A 25,054-nucleotide genomic window follows, 5' to 3' on the forward strand; every position below is an offset into this window, starting at 1 on the left:
GGGTTGCTCCTCTGTTCTGGTCCTGTTAGACCTCTCAGCGGCTTTTAATACCATCGACCATGGTATCATGCTGCACCGGTTGGAAGAGTTGGGGATGGGGGGCACTGTGTTACGGTGGTTCTCCTCCTTTCTCTCCGACCGGTCGCAGTTCGTGTTGACAGGGGGGCAGAGGTCGACCTCGAGGCCTCTTATATGTGGAGTGCCTCAGGGGTCGGTCCTCTCGCCCCTCCTGTTCAACATTTATGTGAAGCCGCTGGGCGAGATCATCCGTGGCTTTGGGGTGAGATACCATCAGTACGCTGATGATACTCAGCTGTACATCTCCACCCCAGGCCACCCCAATGATGCCCTTGAAGTGATGTCCCAGTGCCTGGAGGCTGTACGGATCTGGATGGGGAGGAACAGGCTCAAGCTCAACCCTTCCAAGACTGAGTGGCTGTGGTTCCCGGCATCCCGATATAGTCAGTTGACTCCATCACTGACTATTGGGGGCGAGTCTTTGGCCCCCACAGAGAGGGCTCGCAATCTGGGAGTCCTCCTGGATACACAGCTGTCCTTGGAGGAACATCTGACGGCTGTAACCAGGGGGACCTTTTATCAGGTTCGCCTGATCCGCCAGTTGCGGCCCTTTCTTGATCGGGATTCCCTGTGCACAGTCACTCATGCCCTCGTGACCTCTCGCCTTGATTACTGTAACGCTCTCTACATGGGGCTCCCCTTGAAGAGCACCCGGAGGCTCCAACTGGTCCAGAACGCAGCAGCGCGGGTAGTGACGGGAGCAGCATGGCGCTCCCATGTAACACCGCTCCTGCGCGAGCTGCACTGGCTCCCAGTGGTCTTCCGGGTGCGCTTCAAGGTGTTGGTTATCACCTTTAAAGCGCTCCATGTCATAGGGCCTAGCTATCTCCGAGACCGCCTGCTGCCACCGACGACCTCCCATCGACCCGTGCGCTCCCACAGAGAGGGCCTCCTCGGGGTGCCATCAGCCAAACAATGCAGGCTGGTGACCCCCAGGGGGAGGGCCTTCTCTGTGGGGGCTCCCACCCTCTGGAATCAGTTGCCCCCTGAGATAAGGAGAATCCATGACCTCAGTGCCTTCCGCCGTGCCCTTAAAACCTTCCTTTTCCAACAAGCCGGGCTGGCCTAATTCTTTTTAAGTGTTTTTAATTGTTTGGTTTATTGTTTTAACTAATGGGGCCAAATTTATATATATATTTTAACTGTATTTTAATATTTGTATTTGATGTTTTTATTTGGCTGTTCACCGCCCTGAGTCCTCAGGGAGAAGGGCGGTATACAAATTCAAAAATAAATAAATAAATAAATAAATAAATTTCTATGAAACCAAATGGAGCTTTGCGCAAGGTTTTTTCCAATGGCTAGTGCCTTATTTCTTATGCCCCAATAATGCAGGGAATTAAAACATTGCATGGTGGCATGTATTCAGATTGTTTCTATTAAATATTGTGTTGCAAAAAAAGCCCCTCACTTTTTCCCACCCAAGTAACATATACAGTCATTATTATATCTGTTTTTCTAAAGATAAAGTCTTTTTTTGTGATGTATTTACATCAATGTTTCTCTGGATAGATTTTCCCAGTACAGATTTTCTCTTTAATCAAGCAAAGTTTGTTTCTTAATTAATGTCTTAATTAACAAGATTCATTCATGCTTTTAATATATTTTATATGGCTTTATAAAGTTTTTATACCGAAATTATTTTAATATTATATAATAATTTAGACAGTAAATCTATTATATTTATAAACTCCAAGTTAAGAACTATATGCAGTATTTTAACTATTTTAAACAAAGGCACACGTCCTATATATAAACCAGACTGCTATCTTTCAAACAGAAAATAGTGTACACAGATTCCATAGTGGCAAATCAGGAATGAAAGAACTGTTGCTGGTATCATCATCTTTGCATGGAGCACTTCAAAAGATTTCACCAGCCAAGCTAGTTTTAGAAAAAGCTGCTCTCTTATGTTTAAAGGTCAGGCTTAATGGCTTTTGCTGCTTATTCTTCTCCTGCTCACATTTCTGTATGTCAGAACAGAGACTGTTAGAGATTGTGTCACTGAAAATAAGACAAGGTAATCTACTTTTTTAAAAGTAATACTTGCACTTCGATAATTCTACAGCATGGTTACTTCATTTGGTTCACACACTATACACATACAAGTTTTCATTGCCTAGTACATATAAACCCAGTTACTTTGTCAGCTTCTGTTTTAACCCTTCAGTTTCCTTTCAATGCATCGGGTTTGATCTCATGTTACCTCTGATACTGTTATAGCCTCATTCATTATTGTATGGAGTTGCCACTTATATCTTCTCTAACCATCTTGGTTCACTTACTGTGGATACATGGAAGTAATTGTCTCCATGACATGCCCACACATCATAATATGAGACTAGTCTGAAGCTGCCAGAGCCTAAAAACATATAGAACAAAAGCCAGGAATATTATCAAAAATATTCCTTGGGGAGATAGATAAGAAGGAAACAAATAAATAAGAATTAAAGGAAAAATATCACCTGAAACGGATAATGGAGGCAGGTCCTGCATAGAAAACTGAAACTACCAAGCTTATAAATCAAGCAAACAAGGACTTTTGGTGATGAAAGGGGTCCTGAAGTCCATCAACTCTTTGAATCATCCTGGATTTGAATTTGGCAGCTTCCCTTCCTCCAAATACTACCTGGCAGCTTAGCTGAGAAGGACTTGGTAAGTGGAGATACGGATGTCAGTGAGATAGAACAAATGTATATTGTAACCAGTAAAGTTTTGCTGTTACTTTAAATTCATTGGGTCTCCATGTACTCCAAAAGAACTTGAGGTGCCCCAGGTTTGATTGAAAATTACTTTGGGGCATTCCTGATTATTTCCTGGCTATTGACCAAACATTGTGTTTTGTCTGCTTTAGCTGCAATTATCTGGAAATCCAAATAAAAAGCAAAAGGGCTTTTAAGATTCATGTGCACCAGTCTACGGATGCATGAGTGACTATGAACCAAACCTATTTGTGCAATGGTGATGGACATGGGAGGTGGATGAACTACAGGGATCTTGTCAGGTATGGCCTGTATGATCATGGCTTGCAGTCTTCTGTTGACTTCCCAAATTGCTTTGCCGATATATTAAATATGTAAATACGTACAGATAATAATACAGCTATTGCCCCCCCATCCTGAGGTAACATGCCACAGTAATCTACTGCAAGAGGATAGGTTGTGCCTGTGGTTGAGATCTGGACCAATGCGATGTTTGATATATGACTAGGTGCACAAGTTGCGTACTAGGGCCTTTGAATAAGAGCAGAGCCTTGGTGACTGGCTCCTGTCATGCATGCCTAGGTTTCCATAGGCTGTGATGGTGGTGTAGCTGAACCTGCTTGCAGGGAGAAAACCCAGTAAGAAGTGGTAAAATGACCTACATGCTTCTGTCTACAACAAAAGCAGAAGAGGAAAGGAATCTGCCGCATAAATATGCTGGCTGCTGAGCAGCCCATTTCTCTGTCAGTGATGACAACTGTGGGATAACACCCTGTAAAGGAAATGGCAAAGTTGAACAGATATAGCACTTGACAGTGTGATCTTTGTGGCATGCTTCAGTCCTGTGCCCTGCATGCCACAGCATGAAGTGCCTTCAAAGGAACATCTTGTTCAACTGGGATTCATCTCTTTTCTACCGTAAAGTCAAGATACCTGGAGGCTAAGGACTCTCGAGCATCTGATGCTGGGGAAGTTGAGCAAGACAGTCCCTTTGAAGGCACTTCACGCTGTGGCATGCAGGACATAGGATTGAAGCATGCCACAAAGATTACACTATTAAAGGCTATATTTGTTCAACATTACCATTTAGCCTCTCATCCATGTTTCCATTGTGAGGACAAATGCCCCATGAAAGTATCCAATGGCAAATTTCAAGATATGCCATAGTCAGACTAAGTTCACTAAGACATATCCTGAAAATTGCCATTGGGTATTTGCATGGGGCATTTGTTGTCACAGTGGAAATCATTCCTGGGAATTTAAAGGATTGGCTTGGATTACTGGTAGGTGAAGGTTCACATAGCTTTTAGCACGAGCAGGAGGCAGTTAGACTGCAATGTTGCAGTACAACATAAAGGTGGAAATGACATTACTTGTGGCTTGATAGATATGTGATCAACCAACCATCACAATCCATGATTAGGAACCAACATGGACATGAGGCTTTCATTGATAGCTCAATTTGCCTTCATGCACTCAACTACATAGATAGGGGGTGGGGTGGGGTAGAGTGAGTTCAAAAATGATTGCCCTGGTTTCTGAGCTTACTTGGAACCAGTGATGCTTATAGGGAAATGCAATAGCAACTCCTTGATTTAGTGCAAAGCGATCTAGACAGAGATGCTGAGTGTACTTCCTGCTTAAAGGGCAGTGTGTGAGCAAATAGAAATTAGGTGCTTTTCAGTCATCTGGCACCAGTGATAGTTATGTGGATTTGGCCTGATAGTGCATACAAAACCCCAGTTTATTTCCTCCCCGTGAAAGATAAAATTAAGTACCAGATTAAATGGTTTATATGCTCTCCATTTAAAAATTCAGTGACTTGATGTTTTAAAATTCATGATCATTAGCTTTTTATTAATGAATACAAGTATTATCTCCTAAACCAGGTACTGTATGTACTGTATGGGCCAGCTGTGACTATCTTGTGGGAGATGAACACAAACTTAGATGCACAACGTTGACTAATTTGCATATTAGAGAGTTGAACTGTAACATTCAGGACAAATACCATGGAACTCCCCCAAATCAAGTGCTTTAAGGCTTGTATGCGAAACCAGTGGCATACAGAAGGAATATTGGGTACGCCTGCGTTTCTCAGAAGTGTATAGAGGCCAACACAGCAGATTGAAAGAAAAGATGCACAGACGTTGCCGGTAATCAATATGAAGAGAAAGGCGCTTCGCTCTCTTCCCGCCTTTTCATTTTGGAGAAACGGCCCTTTCATGCGAGGCGCCTCTATTGCCTGGCTGATAGCAAAAGAGGGCGGCAAACAAGGTTTGTTGCCCGGGCAGCCGCTCTTAGGGGCGGAGAGGAGAGGCGGAGAAAAGGGAAGAAAGAGCCGCCCTCGCCGCTCTTCCTGCCACAACTACCCAGGAGGGGGCAGGCGGCGTGTTGTGGTTGCGCGAGGCGACTCTGGATCTCTCCAGGCGACTTAGCCACAGGCTAGCGCTCCGGTAGAAAGAGCGCTGCCATGCCTACCAACTTCACGGTAGTGCCGGTGGAGGCGCCCGCTGGCGGCAACGAGGCCCCGAGTGCCCAAGGGGTATTGCAGCAGCCGGAGCCTTTAGACGAGTCAGCCAATGAGAATAGTAAAAGCCAGGGCTGCGCTGGTGCCCACGACCGGCAACCACAACAAAGTGAGAGCGGCAGCGTGGAGCGCGGGAGCCAAGGTGAGTGGCCGAGTCTCCGGCTGGGATGAGAACCGACGAGCACGTGAGTCACAAAGAGTTGCCCAGGAAGAAAGGGAAGGGTGGGGCGCGCGTGTGCTGAGGTTAAGTCCCTTCTGTCCGGGCGTCTTATTTATGTGAGTATGCGGGCGGGGGGGGATAGGGGGCGGGGGGGGAAGATAAATTTCAGGTCCTTTTCCTTCCCCCCCTCCTCCCGAAGTGTGGATTTTTTGAGGTGGTGCCTGGTTGGAAGAAGCCCCGCTTAGGCTTTTTTGCAGCAAGCATGCACGTTTGGGGCAACTCTCCCCTACCCCCAATGCAGAAACATATAAGGTGGTGCGGAGGAAACCTGTGAAGTCATTTTGGCTGATTGACAGAGCTGTATGAAGAAGTGAATTTTTGTAGGGTTGGGACTTTGCTGTTTGTTCTTGGCAGCAGATCCCACAGGTGGCCTTTCCTGGCAGCGGATAAAAACAAGGAGGAGCTAACTTAGGCATTCTCGGTCATCGAAGATGGGCATTTTTTTCACTATGGGAAATTTACTAGAACAGACCTGCCTGATGTATTTTCTTTCTGAAGTTCATTCTCATTCGGCTCAAACCAATTTACTCCGAAATAGCCATGCATCAGATTATTTCTTAAAACAATTATATATGTAAGGAAGGAAGAAAGGAATTTTTTTCAGGAGAGAAAAAAACCGGTATACAAACGATTTAAGCATGATAGGGTAGTAGATTTGTAGCATGTGCGGTTTCATTCTGCAAAGGAAACGGTGAAATTATTTCAAAATACACTAAGTCCCAAATCTTCAGAATGTGTACTAATTCTGTTTTTGCCTAATATGGCATAGAGATCATCACCTGGTTGTACAATTATCTTGGACTATGGCACTTTAAATTGCAGATAGGATGTAGTATTTTGACGGATGGTTATTCCGTTGTAATTAAAAAAATAGCACATTAAGAAAAAACATCTAGGTGAATTGTGTCTCCAATTAATAACAATGTAAACATTGAAAAGTGAGATTCCTTAATTTTAGCATGGAGTGGGCCCAGTTGTGCCTAGTTCAACTTTCTTTGCTAATTGTATAAATCAGTAATAAGACATGTTGTATAAATCATTGATAAACTTTTGGATTGGATAAACTTTACACCCATTTACTGTAAAAGGGTTCTAGATTCACTAGTAAAAGGGAAGTGAATGGCATACAGGAGGATAAATGTAAAAGTAATTTTAAAAGTTCCTTTGCTTTTCCTCTAGGGCAGTGTTTCCCAAACTTGACCCTTTGAAGATGTATGGACTTCAACTCCCAGAATTCCTCAACCAGGCATACTGGTTGGGGAATTCTGGGAATTGAAGTCCATGCATCTTAAAATAGCCAAGTTTGGGAAACACTGCTCTAGGGGGAAGGCAGGGGAGAGAAAAATACTGCAATAGAAAATAGGGCTGCATATGAATTAATTTAAATTTGGGGCTTTAGCTTTGGTTTGTAATAATGGTAGAATGGTAATATAATAAAAATACAGGGCTTTCTTTGTGTTATATGTTCTAGACAGTTAATCCTATTTCATCAGATTGCAAAAATACTTCACAAGTAATTTGCATCACAACATATACTGTACTTCAAATGTATATTAATAATGTGAGCCTGTCATCTGGCTGGTCCTTTGTTAGGTTGGTACTGTACCTAGGAGACGTCTTAAGTCATAGAAGGAAAGGGATAGTGTCTGGATATTATATTTTAGGAAATAATTTCTAGAGAGTAATTATGTTTCAGCATAGAAAGTAAAGTAAGTGACACTTTCAGTATTGATATTTTCATAATGGCCTATGTTTTTGTGAATACGTAACTTTCATTTTATAAGATGTATGAACTATTATCCAAGAATATTTTTTATTTATAAATATTATATTATATATATATTTTCAATGAGAAGGAAAGTAAGATGTAAATAAGTTAGATCAGAGATAAAACTTATGGAATATTCAGATAGACCTGTTTTTAAATAGTGACTATTCACAAGCGTTCATTGAGCATAACTTGTATGTTCTTGTTTTAACTACTTATCTAGTGTGACAGAAATCCATTGTCAGGTATTTTGTAATTTGCATCATGTAAGAGCTACTAACTCTTGTAATTGCAAACTGTAAGCATTATAAACTATTTTAAATTTGTTGGCAGGAAGTATGAAAGGTAGAAGGAAGCATGAAAGTATTTGTCTAAGAACATTCAGAATTCTGTTGATAAGAATGATTGTCCATGTAAGAAAACAATTTACAAAAATATAGAATTTTAGATCATAGCTGAACATCTGGTAAAAATAAAATCTATAGGCAATTTTCAGTTTATGAAAATTATCTAATTATACTAGTTTTCAGCAGCGCCTGATAGATGCTTAATTAATGCTTCATGTTAAAAGTACCTGGAGATAGTGGAGAGAAGGCAATGAAGATGACCATAAACAATGCAAAACATATCTTATAAAGAAAGGTGTATAAGAGAATACTGAGACAGAACATCAGATCATTCTTGAAATCTTTGGAGGGCTAAATGGATACAGTAATTACAAAATTAAGAGAACCTTAATGACCAGTAGAATAAATTTGAGAGTAGAAATCAGATTTGTAGTGGTTGCCTCCACCCACCCTTTTTGGATGATTTTAAGAATGGGTTAGTTGTTTGTGGCTTTTAAGTATTTGATACTATTCTGGTGCACTGAATTGTTGCTTTTGCATTCTAAGATCTACATAATTATAGTGGTTGGTTTCTTTTCTTTCTGGTGTTCTTTTTTTTAAAAGAACCTCTGGGTACAGAATACAACAACAATTTGCAACATTTTTTTTGTTTAAAGTTAGCAAATTGAAGAAATGCACTCTGGTTAAAGAACAAACAAATTTAATCTACCATATTAATTGGGAAAAAAAAGAACTGGAAAAAAATAGTTTTTCCAACATAGGATCAAATGTGTTGCTTGAAATTGCCTTTTTGTAGTTAGGAATGTGGGACGTGGTGGCTCAGTGGCTAAGATGCTGAGCTTGTCAATTGAAAGGTCAGCAGTTCAGCGGTTCGAATCCCTAGTGCTGCATAACAGGGTGAGCTTCCGTTACTTGTCCCAGCTTCTGCCAACCTACTCAGTTCGAAAGCACGTAAAAAAGGCAAGTAGAAAAATATATATACACAGTAGTCCTCCAGACAGGGATATATACAGATAACTGTAATGGAGCCTGCCCAATATGATCGAAAGTTGTAATGGTTGTAAAATGAATTGGTCATGTAACTGATCTGACTTTACCATGATTTTTGCCACAGTCGTTAAGTGAACACTGCTGTCATTAAGCAAAACCATTGTTCGCTATATCACAGTTCTGCCAAAAATTATAAGTGCCAGTTTTCAGCAAAACTTTGTAAAACTGTATTACCGGTCATGGTGTGGTCACATGACCAGAAATATGGTTGTGTTGAGTACCTGAAATGTCATGTGACTGCGGGGGTGCCTAAATATCAGAAATTTGGATCAAAAGCTCTGTTTTTCAGGTAGGTCATAACTTTGAATAGTTGCTAAGCAAACGGTTGTAAGTCAAGGGCTACCTATCTCTTCCTGAGACTGTACTACTTCAGAATGCAAGTGGGTAATTGGATGTTTAAAGCCTCTTTAGAGCATCTTAAATTATGTGTCAGTAGTAAGAATTTTTACAGAGCTTTCTATTCTGTTCAGGAGGTAATTTTTTTAAGTAGAGTTGTTTTACTGCAGAAAAGATTCTATAATAGAATCTTTTATCCGCGATTCAAGTGACACAGTCCTAGAAAGATTATTCCACAAATTATTGCTGTATAGTTACTATTTACATTTACATAAAAATGAAAAGTTCAGAAGCACAAGAACGTATTTGGTAAAGTTTACAAAGACAGGAAAACAAAACACATGAGAACTCGCATTGGGACCCATTCAACAACAGTGGAATCCATCAATTAGATCTTTAGCACTAAACACAAATTCTTACTTAAACTGAAACTAGAAAAAGCATTTTCCCCCAATCTTGTTAGCCATTACCTCTTAGAATCTTAATATGTTTCCTTTATAGCAAAACTGTTTGTGCTTGGGCAGATATGGATTTTAAAATGTTGCAATCATTTTGAAAGTGAAAATTGTGTTAGTAATAGAGCAAAAGCAATGTGTGACAAAGGATAATCAACCGTATCCCAAATCCAGCACTTTCTTTCAACTCTTGCACAATATCACAAATGTTAATTGGAAATAGCAAATATGAAGGACTAATTCTCAAATGTTTGCATTAAAAACAATAAATTATTCACCAATTTCATTCACTATTTGTTTTGTTCAGCTATTCCTCTATTTCATATCACTTCCTTCCTTGTTCTCCTTACTCTGTTTTTCTTTTCCCAACCTTTGTTTCTTTCCTGTTTTTATCTCTGGGATTTCCTTCCTGTGGTAATTCCTAATTTATAGATTATAATCACATCCATTTGTTTTCTCCTTTCTTATATCTTTTATCAGTTGTTTGAAGTTCTTGATGCTGAGTTAAAAGTTTAATTCAAGTACTATAATCTAAACCCTTCATATATTTTATGATAAATTAGTCTCAATAAAGTACTGTCTAACTTTGAATTCCATTAAAAGTCATTTATCTCGTTATCTGTCTTTTGGTTCAATTATATTAGGCTTCATCGAGATGGTTTCACTTAAAAATTTTAAAGATACTTCAGGTCTGAATAGTTTCTGAGAATGATACAAATTGTATAAACAATCTGACTTGTAGGTCCATGTTTACTTTATATAAGAAATGTATGGAAATAGAAAGAACAAGTTGCAGATTCTACCGAACAGTATTTCTAGGTGATAAAAATATTCAACATTAGCAAGAATGTGTGAAATTATATTTTTTCCCTCTTGAATTCCCAAACCTTTTACAATTCTTAACATGTCTATTTAAGTCTTGGGTTAATGTGAAAAATAATTTCAGTGCACATGTATGTTGAGTGGTTTATGTTTTAGAATACATGCAGAAGAAGTGTCATACATATAGCAGGCAGTGGGAGAAAGAAAAATTAATAGGACATTTGTGGCAAAACTGAGAGATACACATAGACTGAGTTGGAAAGAAGAGTCTGTTTTAATTTCTGTGAATAACTTCATTTATGACAGAGCAATCCAAAGTTCTCTTCTCAGACTTTGAAGCATTTTAAAACAAGAATTCAACTTCCAAGAAAATGTGCTGATGGCAGTATAGAAAGGTGGTAAGGAGAAAGAAGAAAAGTTATTTTCTCCTATGATTTTTAGCTTTTACAAAAGCAATTTCCCCTTCCATTGCAATAAATTGGCTTGTCTAAATTTCCTTAGGAGTTTGGAGAAGGGCAGGAATTACAATTCTCTGTCCTATCACTGCAAATCAATTTATTTGCATTGTTAAGTTGCATTCCCTGGGGTGGTATTAGATGTGTGGGGATGAACCTATTATGTAAAATAGTAGGAAATTACTTGTAAATAATACAGGTAAGTAGGAACATTTTCAAGAATAGGCTGTAGAGTATTTCATTTCCTGAGTAAATAAATTGAAGTAATGCTCATGGATTTTAGGAGGGGGTGATAAAGCAGGTTAGACATGAATATAAGTATAGCTTTGTTTGGTCAGATCAGTGATCCATCTTTTCATAGAATCATAGAGTTTACAAGGTTTTTTTAGACCTTGGGTCCAAATTGCTGATCAATGCAGGATTCCAAATTAAAGCATCTCTGATAATAATACCCCTTCCCAATTCTTTGTTTATTAGTAAGACATTCAGATCATCTGTGCATGGGGGTCTTGTTCATTTCTAATATCTAGTCATTGATAAACCTGTAATCTAGGAATATGAAGGCCTCATTTTAAAGCTACCTAAGCCTACAATCATCATAACACCCTATGGAAGAAAATGTCATGAATTTATGGTATGCATATGAAATGCTGCTTTCAATTTTTTTTCCTGAAAATATATTGTTTAGATATTTCCCCCCTCCACCTTTGTTTAGGTTATGCATAATTTAAATTGTATTCCTTCTTGGAGGGTTCTTAATACAGAACCCAGAGTAAACTGTAACTTAAAATCATTTGTTACCTAACAACTTGAAACATATTTGTTACTTATTAATTTTAGACATACATAGTTCACTGGTTTTCTTTTCTTTTTTAATTTTTATTTTAATTAAAATGGAAAAACAAACACAGATATAACAATACAATATACACAACGAGTAAACATAAATCAAGTCTTATGACTTGTATTTTAGATAGTCACATCGGTAAACTATATTCATCAATATATATCTCTACACCTTTACTTATATAACAATATCTTAAATTCCCGTTTTGATTTATTGTTTTCTTAGTTGGTACTTGATTCCTATCTAACTATTCCATTTCCTTTTTTGTGTTCCTATTTTTATTTTATTTTTCTTTTCTCTAGCCAATCATACCATTTTTGCCATACCAGGTAATAATCTGTTTCCTCTTTTTCCTGTATTTCTTTTGCGAGTTTATCCATCTCTGCGCACTCCATCACTTTTAGGATTATTCACTGGTTTTCTTATCAGTTGTTCCTCTTTCTGTCTGCTGCTGTATTTTTTAGTACTTGTAGCATGAACCATAAGTGTATATTTACTAATTACACTGTTCTACATTTTTTATAAATGTAATCAAATTTTTCTGACTTTTTTTGCAACAGTGAATTTTATTGGTGAGCGTAATATATTAATTGCTGTTCAACAATTAATGAAAATGTTCTTTGTGTATAAAATACTTCATATACAGGCAAAGCAAAGATAGAACATGCTGTTCAAGGCTTTCCCTGATATCCTAATTTTTCATGTCTTGTGAATGGTTTATGTAGAGGAAAATGAAATTGTTTGATCATCTATGCAGTTGTTTCATATGGGAATGAAATGTAATCAGTTACGTGAGGGCTACAAGCAGTCTAATTATGTGATACATATTTATTTACTTTTGAAGACAATAAGTTATCATGATTTAACAGAAGAAATGGCTGTAACAAAAAGGATAAATATATACAGGTGATCCTCAACTTACATCTGTGTATTTGTTCAAAGTTACAGCTGCCTTGGAAAATGTGATTTGTAACCTGTCCTTACACTTAACATTTGTCACACCATCCCCATGGTCATGTGGTAGCAATTTGGGCACTTAGCAACTGGCCTGCATTTATCACTGGTTGCAGGATTCTGCAGTAACATGATTGCAACAGTCTAGGCCAGTTTCCAACAAGAAACATCACTTGGGGATCTGGAATCACTTAACGACCACAGTAAAAATGGTCATAAAATTGGCCCTGGTCATATATTGGCTCACTTTACAACCTCATTGACTTATGATGAAAATTGTGGCCTCAGTTGTGGTTGTAAATCAAGCACTACATATAAAACTACCTTCTCCAATTTGGTATTACTTTCCAAATTAAAATAGACTAGTAATTCCCAGACTCTATGGATTTCAGATTTACACTTAAGTGCTGAGATGCATTTTTTACTTCATTTTTCTTACTGCTGTTTTGTTCCAGCATGATATGGTAACCTGAAAAGTTAAACTTTCACTATTATGTTTCACATCACAGAGAGACTCATTGGTCACAAATTCCTAGTTGGCCAAGGAAAACAAGCATATGTACGTGTTTTTTATAGACACTCCTTGTATCCCCCAAATGAAATATGAATGTTGAGTTCATTTTCCTCATAAAAGTTTTATAAATATTTGGATAATTATTTTATGCGTGGCTGTTGTAATTTACTCTACATAAGGTTCCCCTCGCACATATATGCTAGTTGTTCACAACTCTAGGGGGCAGTGCTCATCTTCGTTTCAAAGCTGAAGAGTCCGAAGACGTCTCCGTGGTCATGTGGTCGGTCATGTAGTCAGACACCAAAGGTGCACGGAACGCTGTTACCTTCCCACCAAAGATGGTTCCTATTTTTCTACTTGCATTTTTTACATGCTTTCAAACTGCTAGGTTGGCAGAAGCTGGGACAAGTAACGCGAGCTCATCCCGTTATGCGGCCCTAGGGATAAACTGTTTATAAAGCTGCCCTTAAAAACTATTTGGAAGCTGCAGTTGGTCCAGAACACAGGAACATAGGCAATTAGGAGCCTGTTACATCATGCCTGTATAACAGCTTTGCTGTATGGTTTGGACTGGTTACCAGTATGCTTCCAAGTGCAAGCAGGTTATAGTTTTCACCTATAGATTTTCACCCTTTGGGCCTAGGGACTGTTTAGCTTCCATTGTTTCAATGGAACAGAATATCCACAGTTCAGGATTTAACTGTGGGGTTCTTGGGGTTGTCAAAGTTGGTGGTTTTCTTGCAGACATTTAATTGCCCAACTAGGTAATATCTCACACTGTTACCCAGTTAGGTCATAGTAATGTCTGCAAGCAAACTACTGAGCTCAGAGAGCATCAAAAACTCATCTTCTATGGCTTCTGCTTGGTTGGTACAATGAGTGAGAAAAGGCTACAGACCTCTTCCATTTGAAACAGGGTGGATAAAAATCAATGATTTTTTAAAAAAAATCAAAATCAGATTTTTAAAATTTAAATTGGATTTTTTTAATTTAAATTGGATTTTTTTGATTCTTATCGAATTTATTTTAATAAAAAACGTTAGGGGTAAAAATCTATCATAAGATAGTTTTTTCCTGTGTGCTGCTCCCACTATCCATGAATGGGTTAAATCCTTCAGCCTTTGGCAAACAACTGAGAGTAATTTTAAAAGAAACTTCCTTTTCCCGGCTCCCTAGCCACGCCCCCCACTCCCGTGATACCCCAGTCTTCTCTCAGTTGTTGGCAAACGCTGAAGAGTTTTTGGGAGCTCCTGAGTCAGCACAGGTATTTTCCCCTTTAATTTCCCTTGTTCTCTTAAGTTTGTTTAATTTTTGTTCCCTTTCCCAGGGGCGTTTAGGCTTTCTGTTATTTTTGATCAAATCACCTTTTTTTTCGCGTGCTGTTTTTTTTGCGGCTTCGAGTGACGAGAGCGCTCATCAGCTGGGTGGCGGGCTTGGAGCTTCGGGCTGCACACGCTTAGCGCTAAACGGAGCAGCTTCTCTTTAAAATATCTGCCGAGCCACACAGAAGTGGCACTGATAGAAAAAAGCTCCGCAAAGCGTTTCTCTTCAAGCCTTTCGCCCGCGGAGATCGGAGGAGGCAGCGGAAGGGCACAGACAGAGGCGTGCAACTGCGGGATCCTTGCTGAGCCTGCCCTTCCTCCCTGCGCTGCCAGAAAGACCTTTCTCTCGCTCCCTGCGTAGCGCGGCATCTAGTAGGACCCTCAGGCCACCAGTGCAAGTCCGCTGCTCTAGCTGCCCTCCAAGGTGCCTCGAGCCACATGCGGCCGCCATTTTGATGGACCTCTGGGCCGCCCTTTTGGTTGAACCTTGCAGGCCGGCTTTCCCTGGACCACCAGGGAGCCAACTGCGCCCCTTCACTGGACATTCAGGAGCCAGCAGTACCAGTCCCCATGGGGCAGCCTGCCAGAGAGAGACACCTGGGGAACAATTCTGCAAAGAGCTCAGCATCCAGAGGGTGCTCTCTGCTAATCAGTACGGAAAGGCCCTGCTCACTGGCAGTCATGTCTGATTCCCCCCTATCCTCAGACCTGGAGTTGGAGTCAAATCCACCACGCAAAGGGGCCAAACAATCTAAGAAAAGCAAGCGGTCTGGGAGCTCCAGCCACAAATCTAAATCAGACAAGGCACCCCCTACCCAGGACAGGGACGCTTTAAGATGCCATAATGCACTGGAGCGTCAATGGGCCAAGGCGCAGAAGGCAGCCGCTGCAACCCCGGGTGTGGGGCCTCGCACTGGAGAAGTGCCTCCCACTCCATCTAGGGAGCCTGTGGCGGCCATTTCAAGCCCGGCTGAGTTGGACCAGACTCCAGCCACTCCCAGGGCGGGCCATCTTTTTCCAGAAGCCCCCCCCTCCACTCCACAACAGCATCACCAGCCGGAGGCATCCTTCATCCATCAGTGGGACTTAGGCCACAAGAGGGTCCAGGGTCAACCAGCCAGCCGGATTTTCAGGCCATGTTTTCCTCGGCATTATCTTCATTCTTAGCGGCCAGTTGGCAGCAGGCGTCCCAACCGCCTCTACCTCGCCTTACGGCCCAGGGGTCGCATCAACAGGTCCAGTCTCAATGCCATCCTGCACAAGCTCACGCATCTTCGTCGGAAGAGTCCGATCAAGCAGAGGAGGGGCCAGAGGATATAGAGTTCTCAGAGGATGAGGGCTTGTTACCGGACACACCGGCCTTCACCGGGCTCTCTTGGCCAGCGCTATTCAAGTCGCTCCTTCATAAAGCCTGTCTCACGACTAACTTGGGAGTCCCAGGCGAGGCCAGGACAACCGCACCCTCTACAGCCGGGCCCCATGACGTCCTCTTCAAATCTTCCATACCACAAAAGGACTGTATTCCCTGCCCACAACTGTTCGCAGATGTAATCCAGAACCCCTGGGGGCAACCGGCCTCACTTACAACACCCAGTACTCTGGACAAAAAGCTGTATTGTTCAGCCCCTGAGCTGGAAGAATTGCTGACCCTCCCAACTGTAGATCAACGGTTGTGTCCCTATCCTCGGCCTCGATGAGCTCCACAGAGGCCTTGGATGGCCTCAAGGCAGAGGACAAAAGGATGGAGTGGGCTTTTCGCAAGGCATACCAGGCCGTAGCCTGGGCGATTCGGTCAGCAACAGCGACGTCTTTCTTCAACAGAGCGGCCCTCATTTGGCTTAGGCAAATGCAAGAAAAACTTCCCGCCTAGGACACCAGACTTCACCAGGACGTAAGTAAAATAATTGCGGCCACCAAATATGCCACAGACGCATCGTTAAACGTGGCAAAGTTTGCATCGAGATCCTTAGCCTCCACTGTCACAGCCAGGAGACCCTTCTGGTTACGTCCCTGGAAGGCAGACCTCAAGGCGAAATGGAAGCTGGCCGCAGCACCGTACAAGTCTCCAGATTTGTTCGGGGCAGCTCTGGAGCTCGTCCTGGTCGAGGACAAGGACAAAAGGAAGGTGCTCCCATCCTTGCTCCGTCGACACAAGCGCAGATACTCACCCTACCCATACCAGCAGCCCTTTCGTCACAGCGCAGGGCCCAGGGGGTCCTCCTTTCACCGATCCCATTATCAAGGAGGTGATAGGTCGCAGGACAGACAGCAGTTCAGAGACAGAGGCCGAAACCAGCAGTCCAAACATCCTTTCTGAGGGGCCGGCTCCAAAGCCGCCAGGAGGGGAAAGTGACTCCAGGTCCCGGGGCCCGATAGGGGGAAGGCTTTTCCTTTTCCACCAACAATGGGCCCGATCAACGATGGACTCGTGGGTAAGGCGCACGATTTCATCAGGATTATACATCGAATTTTCGGGGCCACCCTCCTGTTGCTTCGTTCCAGGCGCAATCCCACAGTCCTTAGAACTCCAAGCTCTCATGTCACAGGATATTGCTCATCTCTTGGAAGTCAATGCCATAGAACCAGTTCCACCGAACCAACACGGTATGGGGTTTTACTCAAGCCTCTTCCTCGTCCCCAAGAACTCCCGAGGATGGAGGGGAATCCTGAATTTGAAATGGCTAAATCAGTCGGTGCAATACCGCAGATTCAAGATGCACTCCTTCCGGTCGATTCTGGCGGGGGTGCGACAAGGGGACCTTCTTCAGTCAGTGGACCTTCGAGAAGCCTACCTGCATGTGCCTATCCACCCAGAGCACCGACAGTTCCTGAGGTTCGAGTACACGGGGCAGCATCTCCAGTACCAAGCAATGCCCTTCGGCCTTTCATCGGCACCCCGCACCTTCATCAAATTGGTACCGGTGGTGGCAGCCAGACTTCGGGCTATCCCAGTGAGAGTCCTCTGTTACCTGGATGACATTCTGGTCCTCTCGTCATCTCAGGACCAGGCAGTCAGGGACATGGAGCTGGTCCTGGAGGCCTTCCAAAACCACGGCTTCATGATCAACTTCGAGAAGAGATACCTCCATCCTTCCACACAAATCCTCCAGTTGGGAGCAGTGATAGACTCGACCAGAGGGCAGGTATTCCTGTCACCGGACAGGGTTCAGAGCATTCAAGATCTGGTCCAGCAGATAATGACAAGGAAGAAGGTGCCATTACTTCATCTGTCGTGTCTTCTTGGAAAGATGGTCTCCTGCTTCGGCATTGTACCATGGGCACGCAGACATTCGAGGGCGCTTCAATGGTTTCTCCTACCCTTCTAGCGAGTGGGAAAAGCCAACTTGAAGTGAGAAGTGAGCCTCACTGGCCAGGTCCGTCACTCACTCACATAGTGGTCCACCCCCGTGCTCCTCAAGGGCTCTGTCTTCCTAGAACCAGACAGGCTGGTACTAACCACGGACGCAAGTCTTCGCAGGTGAGGAGCGCACCTTCACAATCTGGTGGCGCAAGGCCAGTGGTCACATCGCGAGCAGCTCAACAGCATTAACCTCCTGGAGTTACGGGCGATCAGGCTGGCCCTTTGCCATCTTCAGGGTACAGTCCAAGGCCAGCACGTGTTGATCCTGACGGACAACATCTCGGCCAAGGCTCACGTGAAAAGAGAAGGGGGCACAAGGTCGCGGCTCCTCATGTTAAGAGTCCGAAGCCCTGTTCGATTGGGTGGAGGGGAATCTCTTGTCGATCAAGGCAGACCACATCTCAGGATCAACCAATGTCAGAGCAGACTGGCTCAGTCGAGAAACAATAGACCAGGCGGAATGGCAACTCCACCCCAGCCTCTTCCAGGAACTCACCGTCTGCTTCGGGAGACCGGAGGTGGACTCTTCGCAACTCCGGGCAACACGCAGTTGCCCCGCTTCGTGTCTTGCTACCCAACCCCTCAGGCAGAGGATCACGATGCCCTTCGCTGCAAATGGCTGGTCGGTCTCCTGTATGCGTTTCCACCGATTCCTCTGCTTCCGCAGCTCATCAGGAAGCTGCTGCTAGAAAAAGCCAATCTGCTTCTGGTGGCTCCAAACTGGCCCAGAAGGCCGTGGTATGCCGATCTGGTGGCCCTCTCAGTAGAGCAGCCGTGGGTGAATCCACCACACTGAGTCGTTCTATGCCAGAGGGCGGTCTCTCACCCAGAGCCACAGTGGCTACAATTAGCTGTCTGGCATTTGAGAGGGTAATCCTGCTGAAAGACAACTTGCTGGACTCTGTCGTCAGTACTATCCAGGCGGCTAGACGGCCATCGACTTCTCGCATCTACGAAGCATCGTGGAGGGCGTTCTGCCTCTGGGGGTCTCGCCATCATGTGGATCCCACAACAGCCACAATTCAGGACATTCTGGGGTTTCTTCAGGCGGGACTAGATAAAGGACTGGCACCAGCTACCCTGAGACGTCAGACAGCGGCTTTGTCTACAGTCATCAGATGTGCGCCATACTAGTCACTGGCGCATCATCCACTTATCAAGGGGTTCTTACATGGGGCCACGAACCTGCACCCCCCCACAGTGCACCGATAGCCCTCATGGGACTTACCTCTTGTCCTGAGGGCCTTGACCGGCCCTTTTCGAGCCATTGGAGTCAGTCGCCCTCAAATACCTTTCCTTCAAGGTTACCTTTCTCCTAGCTATCACTTCGGCTAGGAGGGTCTCGGAATTAGCGACTCTATCGGTCCGCAAGGACCTGTGCTTCTTCAGAGATTCCACGTGACACTACGTCTTGACCCAGCATTCATACCAAAAGTGAATTCCTGATTCCACCGGGCTCAGGAATTAATCCTTCTGGACTTCTGCCCCTCGCCTCGAGACAACAGGGAGAAGAGATGGCACACCCTCCACGTGCGTCACGCTTTACGCCAGTACATTCGCAGGACGGCCTCCTTTCGTCGCACAGAAGCTCTCCTGGTATCATTTAATCCGGCTTCCATGGGCCAGAAGATCTCGGCCTCAATGGTCAGTAGATGGATTAAAGCCTGCATCGCCCTGGCTTATGACCTGAACTGTCAGGCCGCGGCTGGGCAGGATTCTACCCCACTCTACTCGTAGTGCAGCCACTACGGCAGCCTGGGCCACGCAGGCGTCAGTAGCAGACATTTGCAGAGCGGCCACCTGGTCATCGCTGTCACCGTTCATTTGCCACTACAGGATAGATGCCTATAATTCGGCGGAGGCCTCTTTTGGTTGCAGAGTTCTCCAACGGGTCCTGGCTGAGGAGGACACTAGAGGCAGTCAGCCTCCCGCCCGTGGAGTTTAAGCTTGGGTATATCCCATTCATGGATAGTGGGAGCAGCGCACAGGAAAATGGACGTTGTCTTACCTGAACGTCCGTTTTCTGGGCGCTGCGTACACTATCCATACCCCCTCCCTTGAATACGGCTGCCTGCCGGGGCGAGTTCTTAGCCCGTTATCTGTTGGAATTGCTGGTTAATAAAGTTATGTTATTTTTACTAGACGGAGGTTGTCATTTTGCTTTGCCTTCATTCAGACTGGGGTATCACGGGAGTGGGGGGCATGGCTAGGGAGCCGGGAAAGGGAAGTTTCTTTTAAAATTACTCTCAGTTGTTTGTCAAAGGCTGAAGGATTTAACCCATTCATGGATAGTGTACGTAGCACCCAGAAAACGGACGTTCAGGTAAGACAACGTTCATTCTATTTAAGATACATAAATAATTTAGTTTATTCAGCATGAAATGGAGCTTAGTTATGTAGCATGAGGCTGTATATTCTGCAACACTGGGACTATCGGTGAGTCAACAGTGGGTCAAAGGAGTAGCAGAGATGACAGTTGCTCTTTAAAAATTATGATTTAAATCGAATTGATTTAAATCAAGCCTTTTTACTAGTGATTTAAATCATGATTTAAATTGTGATTTAAATCAACTCGATTTAAATCAAATCCACCCTGATTTGAAGGGACCTAGATCCTGCCTTATCTGTTACAGCACCTGCCCTTTGGAATAGCATTCCGTTTAAATTACCCCAACCCAATTTGGTTGAGGTTTTATGCAAACTTAATACTGTGGTCAGAACAAAAACTTAAAAAATGATTGCATGGAACAATTCTCTCTTTTAGTCAAAACTGATACCATTATATAGTACAAGGTATCAGCAGCCATGTCTACTTAGGAAAAAGTTTGAAGAAGAGGATGAGCTCAAAAGTCTTTTCAATGGCAGTCCATTTATAGCCATTCTAGTAATTATAGAGATTTTTTAAAGTTATTAAGGACTCAAGGGTAACTTTTCCAACTAAAACTGTGAAGTTACTCCACTCTCAACTCTTCCCATTGTATTGTTGATTGCAGGATCATGATGAAGTATGTTGATGATACTCAACTCTATATATTCTTATGACTATAACTTTGTTGTTTGTATCTTATGATTTATGTTGATTGCTTATTTAGTACCTGTAACTGTCACTGAATGTTGTACCTTATGATTTATGATGATTGTATTTTATGATTATGATCATGATTTATCACTTGTGGCTGAATCATTGTGGTTGTTAAGTTAGTAACACTTTTGTTAAGTGAATCTAGCTTCCCCATTAACTTTGCTTGTCAGAAGGTCGCAAAAGATGATCACAGGACCCAGGGACACTGCAACTGTCATAAATACATGCCAGTTGCTAAGCGTCTGAATTTTGATCATGTGACCATATGGCAATTTTTTTAAAAGTTGTAAATCTGAAAAACTGTCATAAGTCACTTTTTTCAGTGCCCTTGTAACTTCGAATGGTCACTTAACGAATGGTTGTAAGTTGAGGACTACCTACAGTACATCCAGAAACATTTTCTCTTTTTTATACTCCATTTCCAGATGAAATGGTACCTGTGCAAAAAGTAGTTCTCCTTAGCACATGTGTGAATGCTAACTTTTCTAAATACATCACCATCTTATGGACTGTGCCAGGAAGCTTGCAAAATTCTGGTTGCTTTTGTTGCAGCAAGAGTCTTTGTTTCTTCTGCCTTTTCCTATAACTGAACCTTAAATAAAATGACTCACTTGTTGACTTCCCTCATTTAACCTGATGCTCAGTTAACTCCAGTTAACAATTGTTGTTGTTTTTTTTACTCTACCACTGCAATTAGTAAAGTTAGTAACACGGTTGTTAAGTGAATCTGGCTTCCCCATTGAGTTTGCTTGTTAGAAGAGTACAAAAGATGATCACATGACCTGGGACACAGCAACCATCAGAAAAAATGAATCAGTTGCTAAGCCTCTGAATTTTGATCATGTGACCATGGGGATGTTGCAATGGTCATAAATGTGAAAGTCATTTTTTTCAGTGCCATTGTAACTTTGAACGGTGACAAAATGAACTGTCGTAAGTCGAGGACTACCTGTATTTTGAATCTGTAGAAGAAAAGTATGGGTTCCTTATTTGAAAAGGATCTCTGTCTTTCTACTTTAAAAAAACTACACTTAACAGTAGTTAAAATCAAAACTGTCAGATTTTGACTATTCCATGTGAGATTGTAAATGTGTTTAGAATGTTTTGTTCTGGTTTATGTAATTCTTATTAAATCGGTCCTACTGAACTAAATAATTTTTTTTGGTTTTTTTGTTTTTGGTGTATTTTACGTTGATTATCCTTGGCTAAATCTCAACAGCAGCCTTTAAAATCAGCCAGTTACAAAGGAGATAATAGTTCAAGTTATTCAAAATTTGGAATTATGTAATTTGCCTGGAAGAGAACAGAAGTGGAAATTTGGAATTATGAAATTTGCGTGGAACAGGCAAATTCTCTAGGGAAGTTTATACTGAATTTTTGTTTGTTTAGTAGAATTTCTTCCACTTCTTAAGAGGCTCTTCAAAGAATATTTTGGAAAGTAGCAAAGTAACAGAAACTTTGTAATATTGCAAAATAGCCATTTCCCATACCCTAAATGAGTTCAATTATCCTGCTACTTTGCTAAACAAAGAAGATAACCTTCTAACATATTCGTGCAGTTGATCAACAAGTTTACAGTGCAATGCACTCCAGATGAGTAATTGGTTTATGTGTCATGCTATACATAGGATATTTAATATATTAATATGGCCTCAGGATATGGTAGGATCTAATTGCTCTTTCCCTCTCTTTAATAATCTTGGGAGAAGGCAAAAGCATACCACTCTTGTAATACTTTCAAATCAATATCATGGGTGTAGCCACCTGGAGTTGACTTTCAGTTATTCAGAATTTGAAATTGTTATTTGCATGGAATAAGATGATTCTCAAGTGAATTTATACTTTTTTTAAAAGTACAATTTGTTCCACATTTTATTACACTTCTGAAATACTTTCAAATAGGTGTAGCCATCAAGAATTGAATCAACTTGATACAAACATAATTCACCTCCTTTTTTACTGTAATAATAACATGTTATTAATTTTAATAACATATTACTATATTTAATAACATGTTATTACTATTACTTATGTTATTGATCCTGACCAGCTCAAGGTTGACTCAGCCTTCCGTCCTTCCAAGGTCAGTAAAATGAGGACCCAGATTGTTGAGGGCAATATGCGAATTCTGTAAACGGCTTAGAGAGGGCTGTAAAGCACTGTGAAGCTGTATATAAATCTAAGAGCTGTTGCTATAACAGACTATGTTATAACCTGTCAGTCTTATGTTAATAATTATAATTCTTAAGATTTTGTTGCCAAAAATATATGACTGGATGGTTTACTGTCACCCATAAATTGATCCATTGACTAGTCTTTCAGTTAGAATGATTGGTGAGAATTCCAAGATCGTATTAATGAATGTGAAACTCCATGCTTTTAATGTGTTTGGAAGGAATCCATTTTTACCTAATCATATAAAAGCCATATCACCCCTACTTTAAAATCTTTTAACTCCAGTATTTTAAATCTTTAAAAGATTCAATATAATTTGAAAAATCAGGATTTTTTTAACATGAGCACTGAGTTAATTATTCAAAATCTATCTCATTTTGCAATGAATTTTCATTTTTTTATGTACCAGAACATCCCATTTATACTTGCCAGTTGCATGAAACCTATCTTTTGATATTAAACAGATAAAACAAATCTACAAAAATGAAAATGAAAGTAGATTATTAGTCATACTGGCTTGTATTAAAATGATGGTATTGCCTAAATTCTTATTATAATCCCCTTCCCCAAATTATTTTTACTACCATCAAAGGATAAAAAAAGGTGTGTTTTTTTTATGATTGTAAGTCAAGGTTAACCTGTCGTAATAATATCACCAGCACAGACTTTGCAAAAATCACTTGGAAGTCTTAAGGTTCTGTTGTTTTAGAGGTATTCAATATATTTGGGTTTTTTTCTGACTTCCTTGAATCTTAATTTTTTTAAAAAATAAGAAAAATATTTTGTAATATTTAATTCCTTGCTTGAACAGAAATCCTGCAATTTCTGTTAATTCCATTTTAGAATAGGGGTGTGAGGGTGTCTTGGAGACTGTCTATCTTGCAGTTTTCTTGGCAGGATTATTCTGAAGTGCTTTGACATTGCCACTTCCTAGGACTAAGAGAAAGTGACTAGGCAAAGGTCACCCAGTTGGTTTTGTGCATAAAGCAGGACTTGAACTCACAGTCTCCCAGTTTCTAGCTTGATGCCTTCATTACACCAGTAAAGTTATCAGTATAATAGTAGTTTTATCCAATAAAATAGCAAAGTATATTTAACAATCTTGAAAAGAAATAAAGGGTGTGACTATAATCCTTTTTCTGTACCTGTGAGAATTCCAGAACTGTCCCATTGGCTTTAGTTGAAGACCAATGTTGACTAGATTTGATAGATCTGAGTTATTAACCAGAAAGGCAATTTTGCCTGATTTTGATAAAAGTTGTTTCTTCTATTTTGCTGTCTGTATTTCTATGCCTTTAGCAAACATAATCACAGTTAACCAGTTCAACTTTTACCAATATTTCCCAAAGGAACAGACATGTGGCTGTTCAATGCATGAAAGTACTAATATAATTATAAATACCTTGAAAACTAGCGTGTTAAGAATAGCAGCAAATTTATTTATCTGGATCTGATCAGCAATAAATATTAATTCTGGTGACCTTTATACTGACAAAGACAGCTAGAAATAACCTGTTCACAACAAAAACAATTAGATAATGATCTCATGTACAAAGGATCTGTCTTTGCCTTCTGAGTCATATTACCCAGAAAAGCTACTTCTATGATAATAATTGATATCAGATGTTCCATTAAATTGAATTACCTCTATCTTTTTTTTTTATAAACTTTATTGTTTAAAAGAAAACATTAAAAAAAAACACGTACAAGTTTCTCACAATTGAGAGACAAATTTACATATACAGTACATAAACGTCACCTATTAACTAATTTCCATTATTCTATATAAATATATATATTATATGTACATATATATAAACGTACAATAAAGTATTCCATATTCTATACCTCTGACAGTGCTGTTTTTTGTTATATTGATTTCTTCTAAATTTCATCTCTAACCATTTCCTTTCCTCTGGTTTATCCATTGGTACCATCTATTTCATGTTTCATAATATTTAGAGTCTTCCTTATCCTGTAACTCTAAGGTTAGTCTATCCATCTCTGCGCATGTATATATTTTTTGTATTAATTCC

General features: G+C 41.2%; 1 protein-coding gene across 4 annotated transcripts in view; it reads left to right on the plus strand.

Annotated features, from left to right (window-relative positions):
* Positions 1-4,755: 4,755 nt before the first annotated feature.
* The window catches only part of SLC12A7 (solute carrier family 12 member 7), a 108,849-nt gene continuing 88,550 nt past the window's right edge, over positions 4,756-25,054 (plus strand). For 3 of the 4 annotated variants that reach the window (XM_034411833.3, XM_034411835.3, XM_034411836.3), the window contains exon 1: positions 4,758-5,452. In XM_034411833.3, coding sequence (XP_034267724.1) covers positions 5,254-5,452 — 199 coding nt within the window. In that variant the 5' untranslated portion in view covers positions 4,758-5,253. Of the gene's footprint in view, positions 5,453-25,054 lie in introns of all 4 variants that reach the window. The other variant, XM_034411834.3, reaches the window with a different exon arrangement.

The sequence above is a fragment of the Pantherophis guttatus genome, chromosome 3 (assembly GCF_059756535.1).
Source record: "Pantherophis guttatus breed Tessera chromosome 3, ASM5975653v1, whole genome shotgun sequence".
NCBI lineage: Eukaryota > Metazoa > Chordata > Lepidosauria > Squamata > Colubridae > Pantherophis > Pantherophis guttatus.